The following is an 11866-nucleotide window of genomic DNA, read 5'->3' on the forward strand; positions in this document are numbered from 1 at the left end:
TAGAAAACTGGTCTCCATCCTGTGAAATAGAAGGCAAGGGATGTAAGGTCATCCTGTCTCATCCACTGCCTTCATCCAGGATGACCTCCACCCCAAAGGAAATACCACTAAGAATTCAGAGACTCAGGCCGGGTGCAGTGGCTCACACCTGTAATCCTAGCACTTTGGGAGGCCGAGGCAGGTGGATCACAAGGTCAGGAGATCGAGACCATCCTGGCTAACACAGTGAAACCCCATCTCTACTAAAAATACAAAAATTAGCTGGGCGTAGTGCACACGCCTGTAGTCTCAGCTACTCGGGAGGCTGGGGCAGGAGAATCGCTTGAACCTGGGAGGCGGAGGTTGCAATGAGCTGAGATCACGTCATTGCACTCCAGCCTAGGCAACAGAGCAAGACTCTGTCTCAAAAGAAAAAAAGAGAATTCAGAGACTCACTGTCATGAGTTCAAGGGGCTGAAGCCCAGGACTGGGATAGAGGGCACTTACTGAGTGACCCTGGGGAAATCATGATTTCTTTTCTTTTCCTTTTTTTTTTTTTTTTTGAGACAGAGTTTTGCTTTTGTTGCCCAGGCTGAAGTGCAATGGCGCGATCTCAGATCACCACAACCTCTGCCTCCCAGGTTCAAGCGATTCTCCTGCCTCAGCCTCCCGAGTAGCTGGGACTACAGGCATGTGCCACCCTGCCCAACTAATTTTGTATTTTTAGTAGAGACAGGGTTTCTCCATGTTGGTCAGACTGATCTCGAACTTCCGACCTCGGGTGATCTGCCCACGTGGGCCTCCCAAAGTGCTGGGATGCTGGGATTACAGGCATAAGCCACTGCATATGGCTTTTTCCTTTTTAAAAGACAGGGCTTGTTCTGTCACCCAGGCTGGAGTGCAGTGATACCATCAGAGCTCACTGCAACCTCGAACTCCTGGGGTCAAGCAATCCTCCTGCCTAAGCCTCAGGAATAGCTGGGGTTACAGGCACCCACAACCATGCCCAGACAGGAGTCTCCCTAGTTGCCCAGGCTGGCCTCAAACTCCTGGCTTCAAGAGATCCTCCCACCTCAACCTCCTAAAGTGCTAGGATTACAGGTATGAGCCACCAAGCCTGGCAGAAATCATGATTTATTTATTTATTTATTTATTTGAGACAGAGTCTCACTCTGTTGCCCAAGTTGGAGTGCAGTGGTGCGATCTTGGCTCACTGCAACCTCCACCGCCCAAGTTCAAATGGTTCTCCTGCCTCAGCCACCTGAGTAGCTGGGATTACAGGCATGCACCACCATGGCCCGGCTATTTTTTTTGTATTTTTTGTAGAGATGGGGTTTTGCCATGTTGGCCAGGCTGGTCTCGAACTCCTGGCTTCAAGAGATCCACCCACCTTGGCCTCCCAAAGTGCTGGGATTACAGGCGCAAGCCACCACCTCTGGTCAGAAATCATGATTTTCTATCTTAGTATTTCTAGATGAAAGCATGGGAACCATCACCCCTTTCTACTCTCCACCAGTTTGCCAGCTAGGGATGAAAGCGCTTTGGAACTTGTAGGATATAAATCAGCTGTTTTATCATAAGAAAGTATTTCTCCAGGCTGGACGCGGTGGCTCATACCTGTAATCCCAGCACTTTGGGAGGCCAAGGTGGGTGGATCCCTTGAGGCCAGAAGTTCAAGACTTTTTTGGGACAGGGTCTCACTCTGTCACCCAGGCTGGAGTGCAGTGGTGTGATCTCGGCTCACCGCAACCTCTGCCTCCTGAGTTCAAGAGATTCTCCTGCCTCAGCCTCCCAAGTAGCTGGGATTACAGGTGTGTGCCACTACCCCCCAGCTTTTTGTATTTTTAGTAGAGATGGGGTTTCACCATGTTGGCCAGGCTGGTCTGGAACTCCTGACTTCAAATAATCCACCCACATTGGCCTCCCAAAGTGCTGGGATTACAGGCGTGAGCCACCATGCCTGGCCAAAAGAAAGTATTTCTCCAGATGTAATCCCAAACCCTCCTACCCTATCTCTAAGCTTTAGTATAAAAAAAAAAAAACCAACAGGCCAGGCGCAGATCCCCTAAGGTTGGGAGTTCGAGACCAGCCTGACCAACATGGAGAAACCCTGTCTCTAAAAAATACAAAATTAGCCGGGGGTGGTGGCGCATGCCTGTAATCCCAGCTACTTGGGAGGCTAAGGCAGGAGAATCGCTTGAATCCGGGAGCCAGAGGTTGCAGCGAGCTGAGATCACACCATTGCACTCTAGCCTGGGCAACAAGAGTGAAACTCCATCTCAAATAAAAAAAAAAAAAGACTGATCTGCTGCGCAGGTAGGTGAACTAGTATAATTGCATAAACTATGTGAGCTTGGAACTGGAAAGATTGGGTCCTGCTTCTAACTCTGTCTTTTACTATGTAACTCTAAACATGTTACCTAACCTTTCCAACTCTGGTTAGTACCTACTGTATGGATTGTTGTCAGTCAGATGAGATAATTCATCTATAGCAGTTGGACTAAACCTTCTTAAAACTCCTTAGGTACATAATAACTGATAAGTGTTATTATGTTAATACGGGCCAGTACTTTTGATAGTAATTTACATAACTTATTCACTTATTCATAGACTATTTATGGAATATTTATTATTAATACATATCAATGACTGCTTTAAGTATTGGGAATACAGGTGAACAAAACAGATAAGAATCTGTAGGGAAAAGAGATAGTAAATATTTACTTATTTACTTAGAGACAAAGTCTTGCTCTGTCGCCCAGGCTGGAGTGCAGTGGTGCAATCTTGGCTCACTGCAGCCTCCGCCTCCCAGGTTCAAGCAATTCTCGTCCCTCAGCCTCCTGAGTAGGTGGGATTACAAGCGTGCACCACCAGGCCCTGCTAATTTTTTTGTTTGTTTGTTTGTTTTGAGACGGAGTCTTGCTCTGTTGCCCAGGCTGGAGTGCAGTGGTGCGATCTTAGCTTACCGCAACCTCTGTCTCCCAGGTTGAAGCAATTCTTCTGCCTCAGCCTCCAAAGTAGCTGGGATTACAGGTGCACGCCACCATGCCCAGCAAATTTTTTTGTATTTTTAGTAGAGACGGGGTTTCGCCATATTGGCCAGGCTAGTCTTGAACTCCTGACCTCATGATACGCCCACCTCGGCCTCCCAAAGTGCTGGGATTACAGGTATAAGCCACCGCGCCCAGCAATTTTTTGTATTATTAGTAGGGATGGGGTTTCGACATGTTGGCCAGACTGGTCTTAAATTCCTGGCCTCAAGTGATTCACCCACCTTGGCCTCTCAAAGTGCTGAGATTACAGGTGTGAGCCACCACACCTGGCCAAGACAGTAAATAAATAAACAAGGAAAATACATAGTGTACTGTAGAGTAAAAGCAGCAGAGAGAATAGAGAATTGGAAGGAAAGTAGGTAGATTACTGTGCTGGAGGTGGTGGTGTTGCTATTTTAAACAGGAGAGCCATGGAAGGCCCCTCTGATCAGGTGACTTTTTTTAAAACTTTATTTTATTTTTAATTTTTTTGTGAGACAGGGTCTCGCTCTGTCACCCAGGCCGGAGTGCAGTGGTGTGATCTTGGCTCACTGCAACCTCTGCCTCCCGGGTTCAAGCGATTCTCCTGCCTCAGCCTCCCGAGTAGGTGGGATTACAGGTGCCCACCATCATGCCTGGCTAATTTTTATATTTTTTTTTAGTAGAGACGGGGTTTCACCATGTTGGCCAGGCTGACCTTGAACTCCTGACCTCAAGTGATCGGCCTGCCTCGGCCTCCTAAACTGCTGGGATTACAGGCATGAGCCACAAGGCCCAGCCAAGATCACGTGACATTTAAACAGAGAACTGGAGGAGCTGAGGGGGGGAACCACGTGGATATCTTGGAGAAGAACTGTACAGGGAACAGTGTGCAAAAGCCCTGGTGGTAGCCAATATAGATGGAGTAGGAGGGAGAGGAGCAGGGGATGAAGTCAGAGGAGTGGCAGAGGGTCAGAGGACAGAGGGTCTTGTAGGCCATTATAAAGACTTCGGCTTTTACCCTTAGTGAGATAGGAAGTCATTGGAGGCTCCTGAGGAGATAATACGGAAGCTGTAGAGAGGTTAAATAGTTTTTCCAAGGTAAAACAGCTTGTAAGTGGCAGAAGGTAGGGAGTTAAGCTCCAAGGCTGAAGTTCTTAATCCCATGCTGCCACTGAACTTTAGCCTTCTTTATTTGGGCATTGCTCTCCTGTGACTTCAAAGAAACTGGGCCACTGGGAAGTTATGCGGCTTGCCCAAGGCCACACAGCTGGTAAGTGACAGGGGCAGGATTGCGCCTTAGTGTGTCTGCAGCCCGACTCCAAGTTCTTTACACCACACCGCCTCCCTCAGGTGTCTGGACCATACTAGGCTTCTCTTGCATGGAGGTCACTGCAGTGGGAGAGGAGGCAAACCGAGGAGACCGTCTCGGCTTCGGGCAGCGGTGCTGTTCCTTAGGAAGCTCCAACCCTTGGCTCTACCGGACTGCGGGCATCTTTCCCGAGCACTGCACGGAAGAAAAGAAAATTGGCCCTTATTTCAGGGTGGCCCCACAGGCATCCAAGAGCCAGAGGAGCAGGTGTCACGGGAGGGCAGCGAGCGAGGCCAGGCCAGGAGGAGCAACCGCAGCCGCCTATGGTCGCCCCTTCCCGACCCACCCCAGGCGTCAGCAGTTCCGCGCCCGGGTAAGGGAAGATGGGCGGGCGGGGCGGGGTTTTGGCGCCGCGCCCCCGTCACGTGACGAAGCCATCATGGCGGCGGCCAGAGGCCTGCCCGGCTCCCGGAAGCAGGCTGTGAGGGGCGGGAGCGCTGCTGGAACCCGAGCCGGAGCCGGAGCCACAGCGGGGAGGGTGGCCGGGCGGCCTGGAGCCGGACGTGCCCGGGGCGTCCCCGCAGACCGGGGTAGCAGGTGAGACGGAGTCTGGGCGAGGTGCAAGTGGATGTGGCAGGGCTGGGCAGGGACTAGGGGGCGCAGTGGGGTGCCAGTGACCTGGAGGAGTGGGCATCTGAGATGCACACGCATGACCCTGAAGCAACTCGAGAGGCCTGCGCGAGTGGGAGGGATGCTCGGGACGGAGGATGAGACACTGAGGGCAAAAAGAGGCTCCGCAGCGAGGATGGGAGGTAATAGAAGAAAGTGTGCGGGAGCTGCTGTGGGAAAGGGCAGTAGAATTTGCGGGAGCGGGATTATTGAAAGGGACTCCCTCTTCACAGGCAAGGATGGGGTGAGTGCTCAGTCCTCTCCTCTGTCTTCTTACCCCTCCCTGCCCCACAGTGTCCTAGGAGACAGCTTTGGCGTGGCCACTCCTCCCACCCGCCCAACTGGTCCCTCCGGTCTGAGATCTTGGGGAGTGGAGTTGGCAGCGGGGTTGGGTGGAGCTGCCATCTGCTTAAGACAGTCAGCCCCTTGACCGTGCTGCCCGAAGGATGGATATGACTCTGACTCCCACCTCTCTTCCCAGGTCGTCCGGGGGCCCACCATGCTGGTGACTGCCTACCTTGCTTTTGTAGGCCTCCTGGCCTCCTGCCTGGGGCTGGAACTGTCAAGATGCCGGGCTAAACCCCCTGGAAGGGCCTGCAGCAATCCCTCCTTCCTTCGGTTTCAACTGGACTTCTATCAGGTCTACTTCCTGGCCCTGGCAGCTGATTGGCTCCAGGCCCCCTACCTCTATAAACTCTACCAGCATTACTACTTCCTGGAAGGTCAAATTGCCATCCTCTATGTCTGTGGCCTTGCCTCTACAGTCCTCTTTGGCCTAGTGGCCTCCTCCCTTGTGGATTGGCTGGGTCGCAAGAATTCTTGTGTCCTCTTCTCCCTCACTTACTCACTATGCTGCTTAACCAAACTCTCTCAAGACTACTTTGTGCTGCTAGTGGGGCGAGCACTTGGTGGGCTGTCCACAGCCCTGCTCTTCTCAGCCTTCGAGGCCTGGTATATCCATGAGCACGTGGAACGGCATGACTTCCCTACTGAGTGGATCCCAGCTACCTTTGCTCGAGCTGCCTTCTGGAACCATGTGCTGGCTGTAGTGGCAGGTGTGGCAGCTGAGGCTGTAGCCAGCTGGATAGGGCTGGGGCCTGTAGCGCCCTTTGTGGCTGCCATCCCTCTCCTGGCTCTGGCAGGGGCCTTGGCCCTTCGAAACTGGGGGGAGAACTATGACCGGCAGCGTGCCTTCTCAAGGACCTGTGCTGGAGGCCTGCGCTGCCTCCTGTCGGACCGCCGCGTGCTGCTGTTGGGCACCATACAAGCTCTATTTGAGAGTGTCATCTTCATCTTTGTCTTCCTCTGGACACCTGTGCTGGACCCACACGGGGCCCCTCTGGGCATTGTCTTCTCCAGCTTCATGGCAGCCAGCCTGCTTGGCTCTTCCCTGTACCGTATTGCCACCTCCAAGAGGTACCACCTTCAGCCCATGCATCTGCTCTCCCTTGCTGTGCTCATCGTCGTCTTCTCTCTCTTCATGTTGACTTTCTCTACCAGCCCAGGCCAGGAGAGTCCAGTGGAGTCCTTCATAGCCTTTCTACTTATTGAGTTGGCTTGTGGATTATACTTTCCCAGCATGAGCTTCCTACGGAGAAAGGTGATCCCTGAGACAGAGCAGGCTGGTGTACTCAACTGGTTCCGGGTACCTCTGCACTTACTGGCTTGCCTAGGGCTCCTTGTCCTCCATGACAGTGATCGAAAAACAGGCACTCGGAATATGTTCAGCATTTGCTCTGCTGTCATGGTGATGGCTCTGCTGGCAGTGGTGGGACTCTTCACCGTGGTAAGGCATGATGCTGAGCTGCGGGTACCCTCACCTACTGAGGAGCCCTATGCCCCTGAGCTGTAACCCTACTCCAGGACAAGATAGCTGGGACAGACTCTTGAATTCCAGCTATCCAGGATTGTACAGATCTCTCTGTGACTGACTTTGTGACTCTGTCCTGTAGTTTCTCCTGCCATTGCTTTGTGTTTGGGAGGACATGATGGGGGTGATGGACTGGAAAGAAGGTGCCAAAAGTTCCCTCTGTGTTACTCCCATTTAGAAAATAAAAAACTTTTAAATGATCATTGATTTGATTTACTCATCCTTACCTGTAGCCTTCTCAGTAGTTTCTGGTGAGTGGGCAGCTAGAGTTTTTTTTTTTTTTCAGTTTTTTTGTTTTGTTTTGTTTTGTTTGTTTTTGTTTTGAGACGGAATCTTGCTCTGTCGCCCAGGTTGGAGTGCAATGGCGCGATCTTGGCTCACTGCAACCTCTGCCTCCCGGATTCAAGCAATTCTCTTGCTTCAGCCTCCCAAGTAGCTGGGATTACATGTGCCTGCTACCATGCCCAGCTAATTTTTGTATTTTTAGTAGAGATGGGGTTTCACCATATTGACCAGGCTGGTCTCGAACTCCTCACTTCAGGTGATCCACCCACCTCAGCCTCCCAAAATGTTGGGATTACAGGCATGAGCCACCACGCCCAGCCCAGCTAGAGGTTTTGAGGTGGGATTATCAGCAAAAGTTTTCTGTTTCTAACTTCTCCAAGGCTGTCTCCAGTTCAAACTGAGAACTATGGAATTGCTCTCAGCAGAGCTGTGTGGGAAGGGCCTGAGGCTTCTAGGTCCTCCACATTCCTCTGTTGTGGGACAGGCACTCCCCCCAGTTGTCAAGCAGAACCCTTGCTTACATCCAGGGTAAGATGATCTCTGGAGCACATGGAGTAGATGCCCAATATGCCAGGCCACTGAGCAAAGATTCCAGGGGCTTGGGCTGCTGCTGTGACCACCACTTGGGGAAAGCCAGGGCCCTTCCTACCAAAGTAAGCTTGCAGCTTAGCACAGGCCTGCTGCCTCCCTTTTGCCTCTGTAGCTATGAATGCACCATTTGTCCAACATCATCTGGGTCTACCAGATCCTGTATCCCCATGTGAAACCGAAGTGAAAGGCTGCCAAGGGGACAGAGTGGTGCATGGCTGAGGGACTAGGATGTCTTGTCTGTACCTGACTTTCCCCCACCCAGCCTGAATGAGGGTGAGGGAGCCATCAGGGCAGGAAACAGTACTAGTGAGCCAGTTCTGTGGGTGCCTCCCTGCCTCACCTCTGATTGTATCTGCCTTTCCTCCTCCCACCAAAACGGGCTTCTCAGGGGAAGCACAGCCAGCTTTAAGAAGGGTGGGGAGAGAAGGAGGGTAGGCTCAAGGATGTGTCCCGGAATGTGCTTGAGATGGGCATGGGGGACACCTACCCTTTCTGGAAAGGGGTTAATGACCTTTCCTTGGGTCCCAGACTACTCAGAAAGATGCAGGATGTTCCAAGACCTGCAGGTTCCAACCTGTGTGGAGAGATAGCATCAGCAGGTGCTGGTGGAATGCAGGGTGGAAGGGCTTCTGCAGGGTGAGGCCAAGGGGAGGAATGGGTGGTGGTCTCAGGTCCCTACTCAGACCAGGAAAAAACATGTTCCCCCACCCAGGCTTCAGGGAATAGCGGTTGAGGTTAAGTAAGAAAAACACGTATCAGCCAGGTGTGGTGGCTTACACCTGTAATCCCAGCACTTTGGGAGGCCAAGGCAGGCAGATCTTCAGCCCAGGAGTTTGAGACCAGCCTGGGCAACATGGCAAAACCCCGTCTCTACAAAAAATACAAAAATTAGCTGTGCGTAGTGGCATGTGCCCATGGTCTGAGTTACTTGGGAGGCTGAGGTGGGAGGATCAATTGAGCCTGGGAGATCGAGGCTGCAGTGAGTGATGATTGAGCCACGCCACTGCACTCCAGCCTGGGCAACAGAGTGAGACTGTCTCAAAAAACAAAAAAAAAGAAAAGGCATCTTTTCTACTACCCCCCTACTCCTGCCACCCATCATCTCAAGACAAAAGACAGTCTTGCAATAACTCCACTTCCTCTTTCTGCCCTGTTGGGCTAGACCTAGATATACTTTATAGTTATTTGTAGATATTCCGTCTCTTTCTATCATGCTATGATCTTGAGGGGAAGAGGAAACAGTCTTACTCACCTTTATCTCCTGCATATATACACACAATTGGATGCTTTCCCCATGGCTGTGCTCAGTACGTATCTGGAGAGAAGACAGGCTAGCTCACGCCTGGCTTTTCAGGAGACACTTGGTGATTTGTTGTTTTGGATGACAATGTCATTATTATCGGTTTTTGTTTTATTTTGTTTTTGAGATAGGGCCAGAGTGTAGTGTCAGGATCACGGCTCACTGCAGCCTCGACCTCCTGGGCTCAAGCGATCCTCCCACCTTAGCCTCCCGAGTAGTAGGGACTACAGGCAGCACCACCACACCCAGCTAATTTTTAAAAAATTTTTGTAGAGACAAGGGTCTCACTATGTTGCCCAGGCTCATCTGAAACTGCTGGGTTCAAGCCATCCTCCCTTCTCAGCTTCCCAAAGTGCTGGGATTACAGGTGTGAGCCACCACACCTGGCCTGACAGTGATTATTAGGGGCCCTCACATTCCTAAGTAATATGGAAATAGAGGGGTAGGGGAGACTAATGAGATTCCTTTAGCTTTGTCCCTGATGAGCTTGCTTCAAAGGGGCTGGTGGCAAATAGAGTGGAGAGGGTTCTTTCCTGTCAGACTCACAGCGTGTTAAGAGCTGGAAGGCATCTTAGAGATTATCCATTTGGCCTTAAACATTTTTTATTGAGCACCTGCTATGCCATGTGTTTTACTGCTGCTAGGTACTGGTGATATTTTTATTTATTATTTTATTTTATTTTATTTTTTAAGATGGAGTTTTGCTCTTGTCACCCAGGCTGGAGTGCAGTGGCACAATCTCGGCTCACCACAACCTCTGCCTCCCAGGTTCAAGGAATTCTGCCTCAGCCTCCCAAGTAGCTGGGACTACAAGCATGCACCACCACACCTAGCTAATTTTTGTATTTTTAGTAGAGACAGGGTTTCACCATCTTGGCCAGGCTGGTCTCAAACTCCTGACCTTATGATCCACCCGCTTTGGCCTCCCAAAGTGCTGGGATTACAGGCGTGAGCGACCACACCCGGCCTATTTATTTATTTTTTTGAGATGGAGTCTCTGTATTGCCAGGCTGGAGTGCAGTGGAGCCATCTCAGCTCCGGGGTTCAAGTGATTCTCCTGCCTCAGCCTCCTGAGTAGCTGGGACTACAGGTGCGCCCCACCACACCCAGCTAATTTTTAGTAGAGATGGGATTTCACCATGTTGGCCAGAATGGTCTTCATCTCTTGACCTCGTGATCCACCCGCCTCAGGCTCCCAAAGTGCTGGGATTACAGGCGTAAGCCACCACACCTGGCTTTATTTATTTATTTATTTATTTATTTATTTATTTATTTTACTCAAGAGGAAAATCCACTTAAAGAAAGCAAATAACTTGCCTAAGGGCATGTAGCAAGTGAGTGATAAAACTAAGACTAAACCTTGCCTCTTGTTGCCAACCCAGTGCTCCCTGCTGCCTCTGTCCCATGGGCCTCCACTTACCTGTTTTTTAGCCTCCAGCCCTGCTTCCCCACCCAAAGCTCTGTCCCTGGAGAACAGCAAGAGAGTAGGAGCATTTGGCTGTCTGATCCACTTAGGGGTATCTGTCCAGATTATTCAAATGAGGGACTGGTTAACCAGGTGCATACTCCCTGCAAAATGCTGCTCATGATGCTCCACCAAGAGGCCCCATATGGAAGTGATTAAAAATGTGGATCTGAGGGCTGGGTGCGGTGGCTCACGCCTGTAATCCCAGCACTTTGGGAGGCCAAGGCAGGCGGATCATGAGGTCAGGGGATCAAGACCATCCTGGCTAACATGGTGAAACCCTGTCTTTACTAAAAATACAAAAAATTAGCCAGGAGTGGTGGCAGGCGCCTGTAGTCCCAGCTACTCGGGAGGCTGAGGGAGAAGAATGGCATGAACCCAGGAGGCGGAGCTTGCAGTGAGCCAAGGTCGTCGGGCACAGTGGCTCACTCCTGTAATCCCAGCACTCTGGGAGGCCAAGGCAGGTGGATCACCAGAGGTCAGGAGTCGAGACCAGCCTGGCCAACATGGTGAAACCCGTCTCTATGATAATACAAAAATTAGCCAGGCATGATGGTGGGCGCCTGTAATCCCAGCTACTTGGGAGGCTGAGGCAGGAGAATCGCTTGAACCCTGGAGGCGGAGTTTGCAGTGAGCCGAGATCATGCCATCATGCCATTCATTGCACTCCAGCCTGGGCAACAAAAGTGAAACTCCATTTCAAAAAAAAAAAAAAAAGCCCAACTGCCTGGTTTGAATCTGGCTACACAACTCTGTGCCTCAGTTTCCTCATCTGTGAAATGAGGAGGATAGTATAGTTTCAACCCCTAAGCGTTCTTGTGAGGATTAAATGCATCATTGTACTTAAGTGCTTAGAACAGTATTTGGCCCACAGTATAAGCACTACATAAGTGTTTGCTTTTATATTTTATTTTTTAACTTCTCCAATCCAGCTGAGCCTATCTAGATTTGAGTGTGGGAATGAGTGGACAGGACTGTAATGGGGTGTAGAACTTTCCAGCGCGTCTCAGTGATTGGGGGATTCCCAGCAGCGTTTATCCTCAGTACTGGCCCAAATGGAATTATCGAGCTATTTGAGAAGACTTCTACTCTGGGATATGTGAGCATCTGAGCTGGGTGTCAGTGTGTTCCACTTGAACTCATTTCCTCTTCCTCTAGTGGGAAGGTCAGCTTGGGGTTAGACTGGATACAACCACCATCTTTCACTAAGAGGCTCCTGATTTTCTGAATTTCCATCCAGCTGGAAACATGATTATTTGATCTGGAGCTTTTAAGCGATCCTGAGGAGAAAAGAGAAACATCCCGGGGACCCAGGAGCCAATGAACGAGGAGGCAGGAGGACTGGGGCAGGAAGACAGTACAGGGTTCTGAGGCCTGGAGGATG

General features: G+C 50.9%; 1 protein-coding gene across 3 annotated transcripts; it reads left to right on the top strand.

The window, feature by feature from the left end:
- The first annotated feature begins 4655 nt into the window (after positions 1-4655).
- MFSD5 (major facilitator superfamily domain containing 5) lies at positions 4656-7042 on the top strand. Of its 3 annotated transcripts, none has more exons than XM_063711599.1 (2): positions 4656-4675; positions 5453-7042. In XM_063711599.1, the coding sequence occupies exon 2, from the start codon at positions 5471-5473 to the stop codon at positions 6821-6823; it is 1353 nt and encodes a 450-aa protein (XP_063567669.1). In that variant the 5' UTR covers positions 4656-4675; positions 5453-5470; the 3' UTR covers positions 6824-7042.
- The last annotated feature ends 4824 nt before the right edge of the window (positions 7043-11866 follow it).

Source organism: Pongo abelii, chromosome 10, assembly GCF_028885655.2.
Source record: "Pongo abelii isolate AG06213 chromosome 10, NHGRI_mPonAbe1-v2.0_pri, whole genome shotgun sequence".
NCBI lineage: Eukaryota > Metazoa > Chordata > Mammalia > Primates > Hominidae > Pongo > Pongo abelii.